This window comes from Rhinolophus ferrumequinum, chromosome 18 (genome assembly GCF_004115265.2).
Source record: "Rhinolophus ferrumequinum isolate MPI-CBG mRhiFer1 chromosome 18, mRhiFer1_v1.p, whole genome shotgun sequence".
Classification (NCBI taxonomy): domain Eukaryota; kingdom Metazoa; phylum Chordata; class Mammalia; order Chiroptera; family Rhinolophidae; genus Rhinolophus; species Rhinolophus ferrumequinum.
In genome coordinates this window covers 38,983,192-39,007,776 of record NC_046301.1, presented here as the reverse complement: position 1 = coordinate 39,007,776, position 24,585 = coordinate 38,983,192, and the positions used below count along the sequence as shown (strand labels likewise).

The window sequence follows — 24,585 nt, the reverse complement described above, 5'->3', positions numbered from 1 at the left end:
ACAAAAAAAAGGAAAACAAAAAGGAAAACAAAACAAAACAAAAAAACCCCAGAAATCATACAAACTATGCTCTCAGAACATAGTGGCATTAATATAGAAATAAGTAACAGGAAAATAGTTGGAAAACCCTTAAAGACACGGAAATTAAACAACACTTCTAATCACACACAGGATCAAAGAATTCTCTAGAAAAATCAAAACTTATTTTGATCTACACGTGTTCCCTGGCTTATAGTGTAGTCACAGTAAACCCATCGTTAAGTTGCAAATATCATAAGTCTAAAATGCATTTAATACACCTAACCTACTAAACATCAAAGCTTAGCCTGGCCTACCTTAAACGTGTTCAGAACACTTACATTACAGTTTGGCAAAATAACCTAACACAGAGCATGTTTTATAATAAAGTGTTGAATAGCTCATGTAATTTAGTGAATACTGTACTGAAAGTAAAAAAATAGAATGGTTGTATGGGTATTACTTGAGCACCACTGTAGAGCTGAAAAATTTTAAGTTGGGGACCATCTGTAAGTGAAATGAAGACAGAACCTATCAAAGGTTGTCTGATGCAGTAAAAGTAGTGCCTAGAAGAAAATTTATAGCACTGAACAAATAAATTAAACAAAAAGAATAATCTATAATCAACAATGTAAGCATCTCTCTGAGAAAACAATAAAAAGAGCAAATTAAAGCAGCCAAATAAAGTACATACTCAGTTCAAAATGGTGGTGTAAGAGGGACCTGAACTCACCTTCTCCCACAGATACACCAAATCTACAGCTACATAGAAAACAATTTCCTTGAAATAAAACCCCCCAAAACTAGCTGAGTAACTTCTACATCTTGGGTGAATGAGGGAAAATCCACATCCAAGCAGGTAGGAGAGGCTGAAACACAAACTGGCCATAAACTCCACCCATGTCGTGGAAACCCATAATTGGGAGGGAACTCAAAACCCCAAACTTCTTGAGGAGTGAAGGTCTTGAACCCCATGCATCTGGCACATTGACTTTGAAGACCTGCACCTAAAGATGAGCCCCACAAACATGTAGCTTTGAAAGCTAACAGGGCTTAAAGGTCTCAGGTGCATGGACTCAACTACCCCAGGGCCCATCCTAGAGGCAGCCAACGGAAAAGTGCCCAGACATTCTGTAAAAGGGGCTTACTTGCTTGTCTTAAATCATCGGCCTGACGGACAGGCATGTACTTTCAAACACCCCTAGAGGCCCACTGAAATACTCTCCAAAGACAGAGCTCTGAGGATGCAACTGCTGCACTCCCCTTCTGCCTCTCCAGCTCTCCGCTATCTTGCAGAAGGAGCCTGTGTCCTTGACTGGTGCCCCAATTTTGGCAGCTGCCACCTGGAGAACACCTCTAGATTACCTGGCTCTGGTGGCCAGCAGGGCTTATGCTTGAGGATCCCAAAGGAATATACGCAACAGATGGAGAAAGAGTTCTTAACTGGCTATCACCCCAAGGGCACAGCAGGGTCAACAGGCTGATGGTCCCCCTCTTTTTGTGAAAAATGCCTGTGAGCTTATCTTCATAACTGCAGCCTGAGGGGCAGACGTCTAATTGAACATACATCTAGGAGCCTACTGAAATACCCTCCAAAGACCAAGGCCTCTGGGCGCAATCTTTACACTCTCCCTCTGCCTTGTGCTAGCTCACCAATATCTCTAGGAAGAGCTTCTCCACTTGGTCTGGTGCCCCGATTTCTGTGGCTGCTGCCCAGGGGACATCCTTAAATTGCCAAGCTCTGGTGATGGCGAGGCTTTTATTCATGGGTCCCATGAAGAACAAAGGAGAGACAAGTGTTGGCACTGCAGAGACAGCACTATAACACACATCTCAAGTTTTTCTGTGATCCACATACAAATACAAAACAAAAAAATGAATGTAGATAAAAGCCTCACACCTTTCACAAAAATTAACTGAAAATAGACCACAGATCTAAATGTAAAATGCAAAATCACCTAGAAAATAACAAGAAAATGAAAGTGATCTTGGGTTGGCAAATTTTAATATACAACAAAGGTAAAATAGTGTCACTTCATTAAAATAAAACCCTGTTCTACAAAAGGCAGTGGTAAGAGAATGAAAAGACAGGTACTGAGGGGGAGGGGGGAATCTTTGCAGAACACTTATCCGATACAGCACTGGTATCCAAAATGTCCAAAGAACCCTTAAACTCAACAAGAAGAAGACAATCCATTTGAAAGTGGGCAAAAGATCTGAATACACATCACTAAAGAAGACATACAGACGGCAAATAAGCATATGAAAGTAAGGTCAAAATCAAATGTCATAAGGGAATTGCAAATAAAACAACAATGGATATCACTTAAGACACTTATTACAACTGATAAAATTTAAAGGACTCAGAACACCAAATATGTGGAGGATGGTAAAGCCACAGGAATCCTCACTGCTGATGGGAAAGCAAAAATGGTTTGCCTACTTTGGAAGACAGGCAGTTTCTTACAAAACTAAACATATTTGTACCATAGTATCTAGCAATCAAACTCCTTGGTATTTACCCAAATGAGATGAAAACTTGTATTCACACAGAAACATACAAATGGATATTTATTGATGTTTTATTCATAACTGCTAAGACTTAAGAGTTATTCTTCGATATATCCTTCAATAGAATAAATAACCAACTTGTGGTAAATCCATATGATGAAATATTGCACAGTGATGGAAAAAATGAGGTTATCGAGCCATGAAAAGACCAGGAGAAAACTTAAAAAGTATATTGTTAAGTGGAAGAAGACATTCTGACAAGGCTACACTCTGTATGATTCCAAGTATATGACAATCTGGAAGAGACAAAACTATGAGCCAGTAAAAAGATCTCTGCTTGTGAAGGAATTGGGGATTGTAGGGAGGAATGAATGGATAGGTAGAACACAAGGTATTCTGAGGGACGTGAAACTATTCTATACGATATAGACATGTTGCCAAAACCCATAGGTTGTGTAACACAAAGAGTCAATGCTAAGGTTTATGCACTAAACTTTAATGCATCGATATTGGGCTGTCAGTTTTAACAAACATACCATGGTAAAGGAGATGTGAATAAAAGTGCAAACTGTGTGAATGCACAGGGGTCAAGTGGAAACTGTACTTTTTGATAAACTTTTCTGTAGACCTAAAATGCTCTGAAAAAACTAGTCTCATCATTTCACATCTTAAAAAACTACTAGACTTAAAAAAATTAGTATCTAGTGAATTTCTTATCCTCCACATGCATGTATTTAAAATAAACAGAGATTTATATATACCATAGTTTACTATTTAATAGATTGTTTTTAATTAACTTTCGCTACTTCAATTTTAAGTTAATTTAATTTAAACTTTTCTATATAGGAAATCATGCTAAGATTTAGTTCTTTAAACACTAACGGATATAAAACTGCATACTATAAAAAATTAAAATTTTCAAAATTTTTCAAAATTTCAAAAATTTTCTTTCTTACTAAAAGGACAAGAGACATAGTTTGTCCCTCCACTTCATTGCACATCAGGGATACTGTCAGAAGTGAGTAGTTTAGGGGTTTATATTTACTCCTTGAAACCTACTAGGATTTTCAAAGATTTATATAAGCTTGAGTTGTTTTTCTTATTATCAATTAAAACAGAAATTCAATAGCTTTTTCCTTTCATCAATTAAAATAGAAATTCATTTGTCTTTAGTATAGTTTTTAAAATATCAAAGTCCTCTAGGGACATGCACATACAAAAACTGATCTAAAACTGAAAAATGTGCCTGAGAATTTAAATACACCCATCTCACAGCCTGAGATTCTATTGCCTGAAATGGAACAAAAAGTCTGTTTGGTTTCAGGATTTTCTTGCTTTACACACTTATTTCTCAATCAACTTACATTTTCAAAGTCCAAGAAATAAGAAAATCTTACACACTAAAACAGGAAATAAAACTGTGAACTGCTAAAAGAAACTACAGTTAAATGACTGATATATTCAATAGATAAAGATATCTAGAGGAAAGAAATACAAATACTAAAATTAGCTGAGATAAGCAGCCTGCTTATCCATAGTTAAAAAGAAAAACCCACGTTCAGAAAGTTAAACACAGTCCCAAGCTTGGGGGTCTAGATACCCCCAGTTGAGACAGAACCCATAAATCGGGTCAGTCCCTGGGGAAGGAGGGACACCTGAGCAGCCCCAGGAATGAGCTCTGGGAGCTCCACACACACCCTCCTCTCCTGTAAGCATGGAAGTGCTCCCTCCCCCAGGATTCCATTCTCACAGTGAGGAAAGTCTCAGCCTGAGTCAGTTTAAGATTCTGACCCAAATGAACTTCCAAATTCATAAACCGTTTTTCCAGGAGATAGGAATCCTGACTCTCAATGTGCACAAATTACACTCTGTGTGTATCTATATCATGAATACAAAACTCAACATGTAAAGATCGTCTAGGCCTAAGAAAACCCCCTTTGCCAGGTTAAGGAGGGGTTGGGGGAAGTTTAGTTTGGAGTCAGTGGCCTCAGACCTCTCTGGTCCCCAGTCACAATGCTTTGGACCACCACTGATCATTTAAATGACATAAACCCAGTGTTTCAAGAATCCAGCAAAATCACTTCAACCCAGTTTGTATAATGAGGAAAGAAAATTGTAGGGGACTTTTACTAGTTCAACAAGAAAACCCACAAATATCTATTCCTATCAGAAATCAGTATGCCAATTAATTATTATTTCAAAAAAAAAAAAAGAAAGTGATTTGTAAACAACCATATTGGAACACTTCTAGATGCTTTAAGTCTAAGCCCTGATATGCCATTTGAAATCACCCAAAGGAAAAGAACAGACCTTAGAATATTACTACACCCATTTAGGGGGAGAAAAAGGAAATAAAACTTTAACAAATGTATGTAATAATGAAATATTTTATTCTATTTTTTCTTAAATTCACCTCTTTCTTGCTCCCTTGGAAATATTTTACACCGTCTCCCAAGCTCTAGTGATTAAATAAATTTTCATTTTTTTGAAAAGTTATGCCTCAAATGAATAAATCTTTTCAAAGTGACAAACGTAGGGAGGGGCAGTACTGACTAGGAACTGCGCTGAAAGGGCATATCACCCAGGAAAGTTTCCCAAGAGGAACATCCACCCAACGGACTTCCCACAGGATGTCTGTTCTCATAGGGAAGGTCCTGGGGGGGTTAGGAACGGGGATTTCATACAACATAGTCCAGGTAGTTATTCCCTGCTTTCCTCTCATGTAAAATATACACAAAAAATAATCTTTGAAAAGAGCCATCCATACCTCAATAAATGATAAACAATTAAAATACTGCGTCTGTTTGAAATGCACCACGGAGGACAAATAGTTAATGATACTATGAACTGGAGAGAAGATGGCGTCTGGAAACGCCGGGAAAGATCTGGAAATTTAGGGATTTTCTGCCAGCCCTAGAAAGAGGTAGGCTGAGGAGACAGGATCGTGGATTTGAGGCCCTGCTTCCCAAACATCTGGAAAAGTGAAAGGAAAACGAGTCGCCTGGGGAAAAAGGAGGAACTGGGGATCCCCCACACCATAGCTCTTCCCATGCACGAACCCTGGAGACTGAATCACGACTGTCCCGTTGACCCTTCCCGTGATCACTACACAATCTGGGGGCTACAGGCCACGCGCAGTGACAGGACAGACTGCCCGGAGGTGCCGGCTACCACCAGCTGCCAGCAGAACTTCCACGCTGCGTGCCGGAGGGGACCTAGGTCCGAGCAGACTCGGTCCGCAGACTGCGGGATGACCTCTGGGAGGTTGGGTCCTGCCTCGGCTGGTTCCAACCAGCCCCTTGTCCCCGTCTCCCGACATCCTGCACACTCACCATTTCTCGGTTTCTGGGGTTCCCTGCCGTCCACCCTACGACTTCCGCGGCAAGTGCAGGTCACAGCGACGAAGGATGATGTGCCGCAGGCCTTTGAAGGTAGTGAGAAATGACCCGGTACGTTCACAGGCGCTAGAACCTACTACCACGCAGTCCACACCGTCCACACCGTAATCTGAGCACCGCCCCCACGTACGTTACCACTGACTCCCCTGATTGGACAGTTCGAAAGGCCCCGCCCTCTCCTGCTTGAGTGACAGCAGGCCGGAGGTTCGTATCTGGGCCGACTTTGTGTCGGCTGTGGGTCCGAACCTGTCCTCTCGGGACACTACGTTTAACTATAAGGCCACCAGGCCACTTACAGAACTGTGACCCTTCTTCACAAACACAGACACTTAAAAGTGACCTCACCATAGGTAATGATGAATCTGGCTCCATTTTGATCTTTGATCAGTTCCAGCGGGGAGACATCACCCTTCCCTCCCCATCCCCACTCCTCTGGTACTTGAAAGAATCCTGTGATTTCTGGAGCACTTGGCTCTGACGGGAAGTTTGAACCCCACAGTCCTAGACCAGGTCCGAAGCCTCAGATGACAGCATGTGTGAAACAAATGAGGCAAAGTAACCACTGGGAAACCTTTTCAAGGAATTCCATTAATACCCATTTGGTGAAAGGCCAAAGGAGGCAAAACTGAAAGAACAGTCCTTAGTGGAAAATAGTAGATGGCAAAGGTATGAAGAATAAAGAATCAGGACAGTGGTCAGCTATGGGGCAGTACAGAGATGATTCAGGGACAGGAACATCAAGACACCCTGGCCACTGCCCACAGGCCATTTATGAATCTTGATGATGATTCCAAGGGTGTTCATATTGCTATTACAAGATCGTACCATAACACAGGTTGTATATTCTTTTCTGAATGTATTTGAGATTAAAAATTTTAAGAAGAAATTCAGTTTTGAAAAGAATATAATTTGTATGTTTGTTTGCCCTGTAAAGTGGCAATCTGAGTTTTCATTCACGGTTTTGGCAGCAAAAATTGGTAACAAGCCATGTGTCTATTTAGAAAAAATGGCTTACATAAATTCATCATTATATGTACACTTTAAGAACAAAGAGTGGAATGTATTTATATGCGAAGATCTGGAGTATTTATCAATAGAACCATTAAAGTATATTGCAATATATGTATATACCATGTTACCTCTTCTGTAACTGTTATGGTCACCTGCAGAGTTAGGTGGGCCCCTACCCTAGGTTTGGTTGACAACACATTCTTGCCAGAAACATATGAAAAGGTTTATTACTTCCATAACTGAAGTATCTGGGTAGGCCTCTCAAGCAGGTGGGAAATGGCTTGAGAGAGCAAGAAACAGAGGCTGGCCTGGGTTTTGTTTTGTTTTGTTTTGTTTTTAATTGAGGTTAGGGGATGGGCTAGGGTGCATACAAGGACAGAGGCTTCCAGGGATTAAATTCTTACCAGCTCCAAAGGAGTGAGCATTCAGGCTTTATTATCACCTTGCACAGATGTGGGGCACAAGGGGAAGAAGAAAGATGAGGCTTTTAAAGATGCCAGCTGTCAGTCATTAAAAAATGGAGTCAGAGACCTCTGGTTTCTCCTGTGACATGTAAGGAGCTCGAAATGTGACATTCCTATCCTCACCAGAAAAAAGCTAACAAACTTAAAATCAACAACTCAGCTCTATCAAAGCATTAATCACAGTGCAAAGAAAGAGACAGAAAAATAGCCGTCTTGAAATATGCCCACAATATGCTGTTCTTCTTAACAAGACCTGTCCTCAAAGTTTCTGTTTCAGCAGAGCCTAGCAGACTGGGATTTTACTAGTACCAACCGACATGGGGGAGGGAAACTGGCAACTGAAGTCCCTTTCTGCCTGACCTAAGTTGACTTTGGGGAAAACTTAAGAAACATTTGTGAGGTTAGTTTTTTTTAAACTCCTGACAGCAAATATGTGGTATTTTTCCAAAACCACTCTCCAACACCAACTGGGTGGCTTACAGTTCAATTCAATTCTAACAGTACCAGAGTTAATATCAGACTCCATAGTTTTAGGGCTCAGTCCCACAAGACTGCCCCCACTTCAGATGCCAGCCACAAATAGGGAGGCCCAGGCCACACACATTTCTGTATGGCCGACTGCTGATTCGGAGGGTCTCTGGAGACACCCCATGTTTGTTGAATGACTTTTAGAACTAAGAAAAGTGCTTTATTATTATTGGTTGATTGTAAAACATACAACTCAAGAACAGCCAAGTAGAAAGGATATGTAGGGCAAAGTGAGGGTGGGAGAGTAGGAGATTCTAGGCCCACTCCAGGCAAGACACCCTCCCAGAGCACTGATGTGTTCACCAACTCAGATCTCTCTGAATTCCAAGGTACAGGGGTTTGGATGGTTTCATTATGTTGCTGTGACTGATTGAATCATTGGCCAGTGGTTATTAACTCAATCTCTAGCCCTCTCCCCTCCCCAGAGTTTGGAGGCTGGGCTGAAAGTTCTAAGCCTCTAATCTAAGATTGGTCTTCCTGGTGACGAACACCCATCCTGAAACTATTTAGGGGCCTGTGGTCACCTCATTAGAACATCAGATGCTCCCATCACCTTATCACTCAGAAAGTCCTAAGGCTTTAGGAGGTCTTTGCTAGGAACCATAGACGAAGACCAAATATCTTTCTTATATACCATAGAATGTCATAGACCAGGACACAGACTCATTAAAATACTGAGACCAAATCACCGGACTATAGAAAACTTCCTCTCCACCCACAACAGAGCACTACATCAGGAGGACTCCTAATTATCATAGTGGATACACTGAAAGAGTTTTTTTAAAAAAACTTATTTAGGAAGACTCTATAAAACCCTAAAGATGAAATGGATGACAAAAGCTAAGACCCTTGAATATATTTTGGCCTCTGACAGTTACAGCAAATAGTAAACACAGCCTAAACCCTAGTCAGATAAACATAAAACCTCACATGAAAGGCTTATTTATCTAAGTTCCTTTTACACAGTATATCATGTATGGCATTCAACAAAAAACTACAAGCAATGCTAAAAGAATTAAGACACAGTGTGAAGAGACAGAAGAAGCAAAAGAACATAATTCAGATGTAGTAGATATGTTGGATTATCAAACCAGAAATATAAAACAATCATGATTAATGTGCTAAGTGTTCTCATGTAAATAGGGTACAATATGCAAGAATAGAGACGGAATGTAAGCAGAGATGGAAACTCTAAGAAAGAACCAAACGAAAAATGCAAAAAATAAAAAACAGAACAGAAATGAAGAATTTCTTTGGAGGGCTTAGCAGTACAGTAGAAATGTGTGAGGAAAGAATCAGAGAGCTTGAGGAAAGGTAAACACAACTTTCCAAAATGAAATGCAAAGATAAAAAATGAAAATAAAAAAGAACAGAAATCCAAGAACTTTGGGACAATTACAAAAGGTATAACATATACATAATGGGAATACATAAAGGAGAAGAAAAGGACAAATAAGTAAAGGAATAATGAGTGAGATTTTCCCCAATATAATGATAGACACCAAAAGAAAGATCTAGGAAGCTCAAAGATCACCAACCAAGCTAAAAACCTAAAAATGCACACCTAGAAATATCATATTCAAAGTTTAGAAAAATCAAAAACAAAGAGAAATCTTGAAAGAAGGGGGAAAAAACTTATAGAGAAACAAAGATAAGAATGAAATCGGACTTCTTTTCAGAAACCATGCAAGCAGGAAGAGAGTTTTGTGAAATAAGGTGTTCAAAAAGAAACCACCCAACTAGAAGTTTGTGTCAACTAAAATTATCTTTCAAAAGTGAGGGATAAATAAAGACACTCTGAGACAAACAAAAGTGAGGGAATTTCTCAATAATACCTCAGCTGTGCAGGAAATGTTCAAAGAAATTCATCAGAAAGAAGATAAATGATAAAGGTAGATGGAGTGTTAGGAAAGCAAGAAATAAAGGTAAAATAAAACTATTTGTTTTGTTATTCTTAATCTGACAGACAACATTTTGCTGAAAATTATAATAGAAGCAATCTACTCAGTAATTACAGCTTTTGGATACATGAATGACAGCAATGTTATAAGGGACAGGGCAAGAGGAATGGGGAATACTCTATTATGAGGAACTTACACATCCAGTGAAGTGCTACCGTGTTACTTCAGAGAGGACTTGGGATAGTTGTAAAAATGTATACTGCTAACTCAAGGGCAATGACTAAAAAAGTAAAAAACAAATAATGTACTATGATATACTAAGAAAAAATTAAAAAATGGAATAAAATAAAATGCTTTAAAAAAGGCAGAAGAGGTAGAAGACAAAACAGAACAAGGACAACCTAAAAAATTATAAAAATGTGGTAGATATTAATCCAGCTATATTAATAATCACTCTAAACATCAATGGTCTAAATATGACAAGTAAAAGACATGTCAGTAAGAAGGTGGAATAGGGAGTGTTCTACCAAAATCTCCCCACAGCGCACCGATTTTGACAACCACCCAAGGATAAGAATACTTTTCTGGGAGTCCAGTGAAGTTTCAGCACACCACTGGAGAGAACAAACTGAGAATACACACGTCACAGACTAAGAATCACAGTTTCATGCAGTTCACTCTGGTCGACTGCACATAGCACTGGGGTTGGGTGGGGTCAACACTGCCCCACGGGCACAGCTCACAGCACCAGCTCCCCAGCACCCAGCAGCCCACAGTGCGGCCGCCATCAGGCAGCAGAGCAGGCGAGCAAGTCAGAGCAAGAGAAGACAGACCCACGGGGTGGTCACGTCAGGACAGGCTGCTCACAGTGCCAAGCGTTATGGTCACCTGCAGAGGGGTGGTTCTCACGCTGAGAACGATGCTGGTGTGGGCCCTTCTGCCCCCTCTCTCCCCCCCCCCGCCCCATGCGCCCCCCCCCCCCAAGAGAGTAGGAAAAGGCTTACAACTCACATAAGGGGTCTCAGGCCTCTGAAGCAGCTCTCAAATGACTTCAGGAAGAAGGAAAGGATCCTGGTCTTGGTGTCCACTGTGGCTGGGTGCGGGGCCAGGGCAAGAGTTCTGCTCATAGGCAGGGGCTTGTGTGGTGGAATGTGACAGTGCCAGAGGAGGGAGCCCCAGACTTTGTCCTCAGCTTGTCCAGCTGTGGACACAAGGGGAGAGAGGAGGAGGAGCCTTAAGCTGTCAGCAAATAACAGAAAATGTGGAGTCCAACAGCTTATAACAAGGACAAACGTGGGTAAGAAAATTATGCATTTGCAATGGTTTGTTTTTATATAAAGAAATACTAAGGAAGCTGAAGAAATGATCAAAACTATGTATTTGGGGGTAGTTGGAGTAACAGCGCCAAAGGGACAAGGACATATTTGCAGGAAGTCTTCTTAACTTAGATTCTTCTATCTTATAGATTTATTTAAAATAAACACAGAAATTTATATACACCATAATTTACTATTTACTAACCATTCTAAGATTTAAATCCTTTAAACACTAATGGTCACAAAAGGATAAACTACACAAAGAAAATGTTCAAATCTCTTGCTAACTAAAAGGACATGTAGAATCCTCGTTCTTCCTTCCCCTATTTCTCACACGTGGCGGTATTTTCAGGAGTAGGTAGAATATTAGAATGCCACAGGGGTTTGAGTTCAGCCCCTTAAATGTAGTAGGATTGTCAAAGATTTACATAAGTTTTTGGCAGTTTTCCTCACATCAATTACAATAGGAATTCAGTTGTTTTAGCCTTTTTAATTTTCAATGTGCATACCAAACCTGATCTAAAAATAGAAAATGTACATCAGAACTTAAATGCAGTCATCTTACATCTTCAGGTTGTCTTGCCTAAACGAACAAAAACTTTATTTGGTTCCACAATTTTCTTGCTTTCCTCACCTCATATTTCTCAGTCATCTTCCAGTTTCAGAGCCTCCACCCAAAAGGCTTCCCATAGGACATCTGTGCCCAGGGAAGGTCCTGGGCAAGAGGAACAGGGATTTCACACAACGTCTTCCAGGTGGTTATTCTCGGCTAAAATATCTTCTTACATAAAATATCCACAGACAAATGTAAATCTTTTAAAATGATCCATTCATTGACTGTGGGAAAATGACAAACACTTAAAATGTTGCGTCCGTTCCAAATGCACTACTAAGGACAAACTAGTGACAACGATGCTGTAACTAGAAGAGGGGAAGCTGAAGTTTGGGAATGCCTGGAGGTTCTGGAAATTTAGGGACTTACTGCTAGTCCTGGGGAGAGCTAGGCTGGGGGGACAGGGTACTGGATTTGAGACCCTGCTTCCCAAGCATTTGGAAAACTCTTGAGAAATGGGTCCCCTGGGGAGAAAGGAACCCCACAGACCACAGCCCCTCCCAAGCACAAACCCCAGAGAATGAGTTACGATTGTCAACCAATGACCCTCCCTGTGGTCACCGCACCCTCTGGGGCCCGGGCCCAAGTCGCAGTGCGCAGTGGCAGGACAGGATGCCAGGAGTCCCGGCTGCCGGCCTAGTGCCCACGCTGCGTGCCAGAGGGGACTGAGGTCCAAGCGGAGCCCGGGCCCGCAGACACGGAAGGTGACAGCGGGGAGGCCGGGTCCCGCTCCCAGCGGGTACCAACCGGCCCCTCGTGCTCCTCTCAGAACCTGGCCCCGCGCACTCACCGTTTCCCGGGTTCTGGGGTACCCCAACGTGGTACCTTCGGCTCGCTCGGCCCATGCAGGCCACAGCGGGAGTGACTGACGTTAGAGCAGAGACACCTGGACCGTTAACCGCAGGTGAGGTGAGATCGCAAGAGCTGCCAGGAGCATCTATGCGGTTAACAGAGCGTGGCCCCACCCACCTGCCCTGAGGAACCTCTGATTGGACAGTTCGCAAGGACCCGCCTCCCTAATTCCTGAGCTGACAACCAGAGAAACTGGTCAGTTGGCTGAGCAGAACTGTTACAGAAAGAGGGTTCTTGGCCTCACATATCAACGTGAGCCCATATAGAGTTTAAAGTAAAAGTAAGTTTATTTAGAGTAAGTAAGAAAACAAAGTCCACCCATAGACAGAGTGGCGGTCTCTAATCGCTAGTGGAAGAAAGAGACTCTTTCCATCCCCTGGGCTAGAGTTTATACCTGTTTTCTGCTTCCATGGAATATTCATTGGTATGGGGGCGGAGGAAGGAGAACAGAAAAACAATGTTTATCTTTAACTTCAGTAAGATGCGAGAAGAATAGGGGCAGTTTTGTTTTTAACTCTTATAAAGCACAAGTGGTGTTTTCACTCCGTGGGCTTAACTAAGGGATGGTCATAATGGAACCTCTATTTTTTCAATAGTTTGCTCTGTGTAATTGATTAACATCTGCCTGAGTTCTGTGTGTTAAAGCACATAGGCAGCGGGCTTGGCATCCAACCTCTTAGTTCCCTCTTCTGTAAAATTAGTCCTCATGCCCTTTCCCTATATTAGAACCAGCTTCTGCCTTTGGATGTCACCATGTCTCCTTCAGGGACATTTGCTTTTAATCAAAATTTGTCCTGGGCCGTAAAGGGACAGTGGCATCTTCCTGTAGCTCCTTCTGAATGTGGGGACGCAGGTGTGCACAGAAAATTCCAGACTCAGTTTCCAAATAGAGGGATGCCCTTGTCCTGAGCAAGAGGGGGCTCCTAGGCCAGGCCAGACTGGGACCAGAGGTTCAGAGGTCTTCCATGGGTCAGGGGTTGGCATAGGCTGTAAGGCCACTCATAGAACTGTGGCCCTCATTTAAAAACACACCTAAAAATGACCTCACCATGTGTAATACCATTTTGATCTTTGCTTACATCATTAAGGCTTCTACCCATCCCTTCTCCGCTTCCATACATGTGGTTCTAAAGCTAGAGAATTCCGTGTTGCTGGATTAGGTTTGCTCTTCTGTTAGCAAATAATAAAGCTTGGCTTATAAACCAGAAATGAGAGCTTTGAAGGAAAGTTCATAATGACATGTGAGATAACAGGAACCATGGGTGTGTTGTGGATCTCCTGCATGGAGTAGCAGCCTCAGTGATTAAGGATGTCATCATGAATCATTTCCCTTTCTACCATCTAACATACTAACACTTTCAGGAATTGCTCAGGTGTGTATGTAAATAGTGGGCATAATATAGACACGGTTCTGTGTTTGTGGGCAACCAGTAATGTTTCCTGTAAAAATAAAAGGCATACTCACATACATTAGGATGCGTAATATGAGAAAAAATATAACAAATGTTGGCAAGAATGTGGTGAAATTGGAACCTTTGTGTCCTGTTGGGGATGTAAAGTGCTGGAACCAGTATGGAAAAAGGTACATTGGATCCTCAAAACATCGAAAACAATAACTATATAGTCCAGCAATTTCACTCGAGGTATATCCCCAAAACAGTTGAAAGCAGACAATCAAAGACATATTTCTAAGGGGTGGCCGGTTACTTCAGTTGGTTAGAGCGTGGTGCTGATAACACCAAGGTTGCCTGTTTGAACCCCGCATGGGCCACTGTGAGCTACGCCCTCATTAAAAAAAGAAAAAAGAAAAAAAAAATCACTCAAGACCTATGTCTTAACCTATGTTCATAGCTTCAGTAGTCACAGTAGGCAAATGAATGGTGGAACCAACCCAAATGTACATTGACTGATGATTGATTGATTGACGGTAGTATACATGCACAGTGGATTATTGTTCAACCTTAAAAAAGGAAATTCTGACATCTTACAATATAGATAAAGCTTGAGGACATTGTATTAAGTGAAATACGCTATGCGTGTGAAGACAAATACTGTATGGTACCACTTATATGAGGTACCTAGAGAAGTCAAATGCATAGAGATAGAGTAGAATGACAGTTTCCAGGGATGGGAAGTGAGGAGAATGGGGAGTAGTTGTTTAATTGGTATAGAATTTCAGTTTGGGGAGATGAAAATAGTTGTGGAGATGGAAATGTTGATACTTGCACAAAAATATAATGTAATTACCAATTAATTGTACTCTTGAAAACAAAACTCAACATCAGGACATAGTCCCTAAGCTAGAAAGGCCTGATTTGAATAGTGGTCCCATCTTTGTCTCTTGCTAGATTTGTGTTTCTGATATTTAATCTAAATACATAGGCTTCAGTTGACTCATTAAAAGTGTTAAAAGACTTTTTAAAAAATGTTATTGGGGAATATTGGGGGACAGTGGGCTTCTCCAGGGCCCATCAGCTCCAAGTGGTTGTCCTTCAATCTAGTTGCGGAGGAAGAAGCTCAGCTCCAAGTCCAGTCATTGTTTTCAATCTTTAGTTGTAGGGGGCGTAGCCCCATCACCTCATGCGAGAACTGAACCGGCAACCCTGCTGTGGAGAGCTCCCACTCTAACCAACTGAGCCATCCCGCCACCCCTCTAGAAGCTCAGCGACAGCTCGTTGTCTTCAATCCAGTTGTGGAAGGTGCAGCTCACTGGCCCATGTGGGAATTGAACTGGCAACCCTGTTGTTCAGAGCTCGCGCTCCAACCAACTGAGCCATCTGGCTGCCCCTTAAAATATTTTTTAAACTTCATACTTCATGAAGTGGGCAGTCTCCAATCTCAAGAGTACAGAGAACTGCAAAGGGAGGGAAAGTGCAAACTGTGGTAGGGTAAGGCATTCGGGGAGTAAGGAGTGTTTGGTGTCAGTTCATTGGCTGGGGTTGCACATCTCACCTGATTAAGAATAAATAAATTACAGCTGGGGATTGGCTAACTGGCTATACTGTATTTTGGGTCAAGCAGAGCATTTACAGGAATAGGAAAGTTAGGGTTCCTTGATGTGGCACCTTGGGCTAAAGCAGCTCCATCTTGGGTCTAGGAATTTATTTCAACAAATGAGATAATTAAGTATGACAGAATTTGCTAAGGAAAAAGTGAATTTATATATAACTAAGTTACTGTATGGAAACTCTTGAAACGATGTCAACTATACAGCAAGAAATGTTCAAATGTTTAGATCATAATTGAGAAGAAAAAATAGTGCTGAATAAATGAGAGCTGCCTCCCCCTCCCTGGTAGTAAAAATTCTGTCGAAGTAAAAAAGTCACATTCATCCACCATCAGACAGTGCTGCCTGATAACAGTGATGGATCATAACAAGATCAACTTAAAGACTCATACAACTCAGCAACAAAAAAAACAAACAATGCAATGAAAAAAGGCACGGAGGACCTGAACTTTACCAAGGAAGACATACAAACGGCCAACAGGTACATGAACAGATGCTCAGCCTCACTACCTATAAGGGAAATCCAAATCAAAACCATAGTGAGATTCCTCCTCACACCTGTTAGAATGGCTATTATCAACAAGACAAAAAATAACAAGTGTTGGAGAGTCTGTGGAGAAAAGGGAACCCTCACTGTTGGTGGGAATGTAGATTGGTGAAGCCACATGGAAAACAGCATGGAGGTTCCTCAAAAAATTAAGAATAGAATTACCATATGACCCAGCAATCCTTCTTCTGGGTACCTACCAAAAAAAAATCTGAAAACATTTATCTGTAAAGATACATGTACCCCTCTGTTCACTACAGCATTATTCACAATAGCCAACACATGGAAACAACCTAAGTGTCCTTTGACTATAAATGGATAAAGAAGATGTGGTACATACATACAATACTACTCAGCTGTAAAGGAAAAAAAAGATGAAATATTGCCATTTGCAATGTGGATGGATCTTGAGAGTATTATGCTACCCTGTTTCCCCGAAAATAAGACCTAGCTGGACAATCAGCTCTAATGCGTCCTTTGGAGCAAAAAATAATATAAGACCCACTCTTATAGTAAAATAAGAAACATGGTAAGTAAAATAAATCAGATGGAAAAGGACAACATGGTAAGTAAAATAAATCAGACGGAAAAGGCCAAGAACCGTATGATTTCACTCATATGTGGGATATAAAACAAGAAACAAACAAAAAACCAAATTCATAGATAGAAAATGGAATGGTAGTTACTGGAGGGAAGGGTAGAAGAGGGGTAGGATGAAGAGGGTAAAAGGGGCTAAATATACGGTGATGGAAGGAAACTAGGCTTTGGGTGGTGAGCCCACAATGGAGTATACAGATGTCGTATTATAAAGCCGTACACCTGGAATTTATATAATGTTATTAACCATGTTGTTCCATAAGTTTAATAAAAAATATACATAAAAAAGATAAAAGGACTTCTGTAATGTCTCTTAAAATGGTAAATGAGAACAGAGTCCAAACCACAAAAATGACCAATCATTCCAAACAATTTTGATTACCAATCACAGAATTACATTTATCTCCTCATAGCATCCAATAGAGTAATGTTGGGGCGGCTGGATGGCTCAGTTGGTTAGAGCACAAGCTCTGAACAACAGGGTTGCCGGTTCGAGTCCCACATGGGCCAGTGTGCTGCACCCTCCACAACTGGATTTAAGACCAGATGCTGCCGAGCTGCCGGAGGGGCAGCCGGATGGCTCAGTTGGTTAGAGTGTGAGCTCTCAACAATAAGATTGCCAGTTCAATTCCCGGTTCAATTCCCACATGGGATGGTGGGCTGCGCCCCCTGCAACTAAGATTGAAAATGGCAACTGGACTTGGAGCTGAGGTGCGCCCTCCACAACTAGATTGAGGAACAACGACTTGGAGCTGATAAGCCCTGGAAAAACACAGTGTTCCCCAATAAAAAATAAATAAAAAAAAGAGAGTAATATTTGGCTTCATTGAATATCAATGAAATCACCTAACACCAGTCCAAATTCTCTAAAAAGACCTTTTGAGCACCCTCTTACTGATACGTGCACAGTCATTTATTGTTTGCAGTCGTGCTTATTACTACCAGTCAATACACCACTATGACTGCATGTGTGTCCTGGTTGTCTTTGGTAAAAGGGTACTGAAAGAAACATGATTTAAGTTTTTGGTATTATAAGTTAATGATAAGTTAGTTTAATGACAAAAATTTAAACTATGTAAGAATCAAAATTAAATTTGCCTGAAATTTTCTGAACTTGTATGACATTCTAATATTAACTCAGAATGTATGATTAAATGGAGAAAATTAAAGTGGATCTGAAAAATCCAAAACTGAAAAGGAACATTTTAATATGTGCTCTCAGTAAATGGAAAATAAAGACAATAATACTCATTACTAAAGCAGTCATTTGAAAACACAGCTGTATTTCTAAGAAATATCCACATAAGCGTTTGACAAAAATTATAGGTTTTTGCAATACCAGAGGTAAACTTAAGTATTCTTAAGATTTTGAATTTTTGCCCCAGGTTTTTATTTTTGCGGTTTATCTGCTCATAGTGTTTAAAACATAAATACATTTTCTCTTTGATGTGGATGTAGACATAAAACATGTGTCCTTCATGCTCTCAAATCCAACACTTTACCTGTTTCGGCTTGAAATTCCCAAGGTTTGGCAAATACCTGACCAGAAAATACCCAAAAACTCTTGTTTATAAAGACAAAAACAAAACAATTTTAACCAAGAAGCAAAATCAGGAAGCATGTTAATTTCCACACAGCTGTGAATTTTAACAATAATGTTGGAAATAGGCCTTTAGTGTAACATTTTGTTTTCTTCAATAGGAGGTACACTATGTTTCATGTTCACTGTACCTTCAAGTGTCAGGGACTTTCAATATCCTCTCATGTCCTTGTCTTTTTCTCTCCTGGTGTGTTTGGGTTTCCCTAGAAACTCATTTTGTGTCAGTTTCTTGCAGCTCAGCTTTAATCCACTGTTTTTACTGGAGCCCTGGTGCTATGATGCTCAAGTATTTGGGTGCGAAAATGTTCTCTTATGATTAAACCTGTCATGTTTTCTGGGACAGAATCCTTGGACTATGAACTTCAGAACAGGTTCTTAACATTGATTCCTGCCCTTTTGTCAGAGGGTCTGGCAGTTGTCTGGTGGCTCTTTCACCAATAAAAGAAGGAAACACCCAAATTGTTTATGGTTGTAAAAATGAAACCAAAACAATTTTAACCAAGAAGTGAAACCAGGGAGCACGTTTGCTTAGTTTCCACATACTTGTGAATTTTCACAATTAAGATTTGAGGTAACTAGACCTTTAGTGTGGCATTTTATGATTTCTAGAATAGGCGTCCAACTATGTTTAATGTTTGCTGCAGATGTCAGGGGCTTCACTATGCTCTAGTGTCCTTGTATATTTGTTTGTATATTCCTTGAAAATCAATCTTAAGTATACTCTACATCTTTATTTTAATCCCGTTTTTATACTGGAGCCTTGGTGATATGGTGATCAGGTATTTGGGTGGGAAAACGCTCTTTTATGTTAAGCCTGTCATGTTTTGGTGGGACAGAATCCATGGATGTTGAACTTCAGAACAGGTTCTTAGCATTGATCCCTCCCCTTTTTTCAAAGTAAACCTGGAAGTTCTGATGGCTTTCACTACGAGATAAAGTTTTGGCAGTTTCCTTTGAGGGATGGCCTAAATTACACAGAGGACAGAATGCTTTGTGTATGTATTAAAATGTTTCCTCATTTTTTGCAAGAAGCACAAGGCAATTTTTTCCAGTCTTCACTGTGAGAACCTGTTTGGGCTCCTGCAAGAAAAATTCATGAACTGTGGGAAGGACCCTAAGACAGATCACCACTTAGTTTGTAAATCTTAAGCTAGTTCTTACTGCATCTCCAGCGATTTCATCTGCAGTTTACATGTTCCTAGAAGTAGCTGGCTCCACTGGCCTCTGGTCTCAGTAAGCGGCAATTTGCCATATTCACCAGCCTCTCATTTTGGGGGCATTCCTTTGCCATATGACCTCAAATGTCTCACAGATCTAAGAAGCAGTGTTGCTTTTTCGATTTCTTAGTTTTTTCTTGTGAAGACAAGAATGAACACTCCAAGGTCTTTACATGTCGGGACATAAACCATCCATTCACTTGTATTGCTCTGAGTATTTCCCTTAATGAGACTGCACCATTTTCAATTATTGATTCTACCGCTAGATCCCATGTGGGTGGTTTCAAAGTTTTTCTTTGGTGACAAGTGCATCTAGAAACATTATCATACTGGGGTCTCTGCTTTTAGATTTCATATTGTCTTCTGAAAATTCCCCATACTGAACAGCCGTCTGTCACGTGAAAAGCCTTTTTCATTGATTATCTTGTTTTATCATTACCCCTCTGGGGGCTGGAATCATACTCTACGTAAAATGGGATCGAATGTCAAGACTATGTCACCACATGCGTCAAGTGAAGAGAAAAATAATTATTACTCAAAGGTACTTCCTAAGATGAGGGAAAAGGTAAGCTGAGATATAGCTAGATTCTACAAAGAATGTGTTGGCCCTTTAAGCTGTGTAAGGTTAGAGGATGCAAGTTTTCAAGGTTTGATCCTCCTATCTGCTGACACAAGAGAAAATCTCTATTTATAAGGTGTTATTAAAGCCTGATGATCAGACATATTGTTATAGGCCCCAATGACTGGGCACTGAATCTAAATACTAACTCAAATAGCAGGAAGATCCACTTAGAAGCAAGCAAGATTTCTCTAAATAAGCCATAAAGCCAACCTATGAGAGTTCTAGAGGGTCATGAGAGGTACAAGTCCACGGAATGCCTTTGTCAAGAGCCCAGTGTTTTCTATTTTGATAAACTAGTTGATAATGTTAGTTTCTAGAAGGTCTTCATAAGTCCTTGCATTTTGGCTTCAGTAGGGTCATGTATGCTAATATGAGTAATGTGTCTGAGTTTCTACCGTGGTGTGAACATAGCAAGTAGCCCAGCAGAGGGTGTGAGAGGCCCTGCAAAGTGCATTTGCCGTTAGCTGTAAGAACCCTTTCCTTGGTTTGAAAAGTATGTGAATTGATTATACTACCAGTGGTGCATTTTTTTCACATTGGGTGCATTAGTCAGTCACTGAATTAGCCATGGCAGAAGAAGAAATTCCCTTCAGTTTTGCCTAGATCTTTAGGTTAGAGGCCTCTAAATGTTTCAGTATTATGTTTCAGTATTAAGCCAAGGTTAATAGCATCAAGTCTGAGGTGTGAGTATGTATCTCAGAAGTTTGACTCAGTTTATCTCCCTGAGCAATGAAATGAGTCTTTCCAGATTGCAGTTTAATATGTGCAGTTAAGAGTGACCTTGATTTATAGCTGGTTATTGTGAAACAAGATATTCCCAGAGTTTGTTATGCCAAATGGGGTAAAACTGGATAAGGAGTTGTTGTTTGGTGGGATGAGACAGCTAGACATTGGAAAAAGACAAAGGATCTATAAAAATGTGTAAATAAATTCAATTCTTGGCCAAGGAATTCTCTAATGCTAACACAATTGCTTGCAGTTTGACTAACAGATCTGTGTATGCCCATTTTTTTTTTTTTATCAGGAATGGCCTGTTTGATCTAGGGACAGAACACAGCATCTGTGCCATGGACGCCATCAGGTGTGGTGGAGTCCATATTCTCTCTCTAAAGTATATGAACTCTTTGCTCATTCATGTGCTCCCAAGAGACTCCCTAAGTGGCCAATACGTCTAGAAAAGTGACCTCCTCCAAAATGGATTACATTAATGTGAAGGAAGCACCCTTACTCTGGAGGTGGAACCTACTGGGACACCATTTTTGGCTCTGTGCTGTAAGTAACAGTGTCTCTTCAGCGAGGAGACTTATGGTTAGAAAGCCTGAGGTTCCTACACTCATGACCGAAGGCAAAGTGGCAAACAGGCTGTAGAGTATCATCACTGCAGGGCCTGGAAGGGCCTGCGTTACAAACAGAGTTTGTCCGTTATCAACACTGGCTGCCCTAATTGCATGCAGCACAGGCTGAGGAAAACAGTCTCTTGAACAAGAATGCCCTGAGCAACATGTGTCCACCCTGGGTGGTTTGGAGACGCTTAGATGCCTAAGAGAAAGCTGCTAAAGCCTTTCTAAAGGGATGTGTAAGTAAAGGAGAGAAAGACACTAATGGAGTGACTGTTATTTCAACAAATGCTAGAGCCATTTTTCTCATCCAAAGTCAGTCAAATTTTAAGTATTCTGGGAATAAGAAAACAGCTGATAAAATTGTGACAAGGTAGGACTGCTGTGGCTCAGGGGAATCAGCCCATCATATATGTCCTGCCATTGACTCTGTCATCCTTTCAGTTCACAGCCCCCTAGCGTTGTCTAGGAGAAATCAATATGAAAATAATTACTCACACGAAACTATATTCTTTCTTAAACTTGCCATACATAATTTATTCATTTATTAGTGTGGAAAATGAAAATAGGTTCCTATACACCCCCCACCCTGGCCACCCCAAAAAAAGTGCTCTCAGTAAGATAGGTAGTATATAATCTACTAAAGATATCCAAGAATTGACACAAAGCCAGTAGGAAAATCCCAACAATAATCAAACTTTTATTTTTCAATGTCCCCTTAACACACAACAAATAGAACATTATCAAAAAATTAAACCTAATTGCATATTAAAAATATACTTCAGCTATGAATAAACAGGCTTCAAACTGGAAAAAATAAGATATTATTAACTAACTTAGAGAAAAAGCACTACCTATAATCTCAGTATTATTGTTGAATAATGATTCATGGAATAATCTCAATATTCAGCTCTGAAAATTGTAGAAATCCACAGTCCAACAATGCACTTTGAGAAGGAGGCTAAATAAACAATATATTTACAACATTTACAATGACTCTTTTCAGGTTAAAAGTTTTCTGGAACATACATGGATTAATTCCCATCAAGCTTTCTCATGCTGCTCATATTTATCTCTTCTTCAGAATTGTTTTTGTTTTCTCTCACATGTAAGAATGTGGGATCAACTGAAGTCTTTCCTGTTCTATTTACAGTCAACAAGACTTGTCCAGTGAATCTTTTTATGCCTTCGGAAGGAACTGGGAGAACTAAAGGCTTTCCCACATTCTTTGCACTCATATGGTTTCTCTCCAGTGTGGCTTCTTTCATGTGTTTGGAAACTTACCTGAGAAACAAAAGCTTTACCACATTGTTTACATTCATAAGGTTTCTCTCCAGTATGAGTTCTTTTGTGTATTTGCAAGTAACTGTAATCTCTAAAGGCTTTACCACATTGTGTACATTCATGGGGTTTCTCTCCAGTATGAATCATTTCATGCTTGCGTAATGAACTGAGAATATAAAATGCAGACCCACATTCTTTACATTGATATGGTCTGTTTCCAGTATGTATTTTCATGTGTGCTCGAACACCTGATGGATAAATGAAAGCTTTCCCGCATTCCTTACATTGATAAGGTCTATTTCCAGCATGTATTTTCAGGTGTGCCCGAAATCCAGACGGATACATGAAGGCTTTCCCACACTGTTTACATTCATAGGGTTTCTCTCCTGTGTGCAGCCTCTTGTGTATCTTTAAGCCTTGGTGACTGGAGAGAGCTTTCCCACATTCCTTGCATTCATAGGGTTTCTCTCCAGTATGAGTTCCTCTGTGTAAGAGTAAGGAATAGTAATAAATGAAGGCTTTACCACACTTACACTCATAGGATTTCTCTCCCTTGTGATTTCTTTCATGAATCTGGAAACCGCGGTAACAATTGAAACCTTTACCACATTGCTTACATTCATAGGGTTTCTCTCCCATGTGACTTCTTACGTGTATTTGGAAACTTTTATGAGAACTGAAAGCTTTACCACATTTCTTACATTCATATGGTTTCTCTCCTTTGTGGTATCTTTCATGTATTTGGAAACCTCGATGAGAACTGAAAGCTCTACCACATTGCTTACATTCATACAGTTTCTCTCCTGTGTGAGTCCTTTCATGTGCTTGAAAAGTACGATGATATCTAAAGACTTTCCGACACTGTTTACATTCAAAGGGGTTTTCTCCTTTGTGATATCTTTGATGTACTTGGAAACCTCGCTGAGAATTGAAAGTTCTACCACATTCCTTACATTCATAGGCGTTCTCTCCTGTGTGAGTCCTTTCATGTGATTGAAAAGTACGATGATATCTAAAGACTATTCCACACTGTTTACATTTATAAGGTCCACCACCAGTATGCATTGCAATGTGTCTTCGAAAGCTTGTGAGCCACATGAAGGCTTTTCCACATTCCTCACATTCGTATTGTTTTTCTCCTGTGTGAATCCTTTTATGTGTTTCAAAAGACGGGCGAAAATGGAAGGCTTTTCCACATTCCTTACAAGTATAGGCTTTCTCTTCAGTGTGCATCCTTTGATGTATTTTAAATGAACTTGAAGAAATATAAGCTTTCCCACATACCTTACACTTATATGGCTTCTCTCCATAACTCAGATACTCATACGGTTTGTGTGCAGTATGACAGCTCATGTGCCTATTAAGGGATAAGTGATGTGTGAAGACTTTTCCACATGCACTGCATTCATGTGGTTTCACTCCGGTAATTTTCTTGTTCAGACTGAGATTTGTGATAACGCTGGAATTTTCTCCACAATGACTAGCCTCCTTACTTTCACAGAGTCTTTCTACCTTTTGACTTCTGTAAAAAATGAGAAGCACATTATTATTGATTTTTTCAAAGTACTTATCAGGATTCATAGGAAAGGGTGTAAGTTTTCTGTCTTGTCTGAATTCTCTGCAGTTGAACATACTGAATGCTCTCCAAAAGTACTTCACCCGTGCAATTGTCAAAACAGTGATATTCATATATAAGGTTTACTAATACTGTTTCTAAGTAAACAATTTTGCAAGCACTGAATATCTATGTCACATATATTTT

At 40.3% G+C, this 24,585-nt stretch overlaps 1 protein-coding gene across 1 annotated transcript in view; it reads right to left on the bottom strand.

Moving 5' to 3' along the window:
* Nucleotides 1-24,585, bottom strand: part of LOC117037646 (zinc finger protein 709-like) — a 58,314-nt gene that overhangs the window by 17,594 nt on the left and 16,135 nt on the right. The window contains 1 exon segment of the mRNA XM_033133862.1: nt 22,703-24,345. Within this exon segment, the coding sequence (XP_032989753.1) occupies nt 22,703-24,345 (1,643 nt within the window).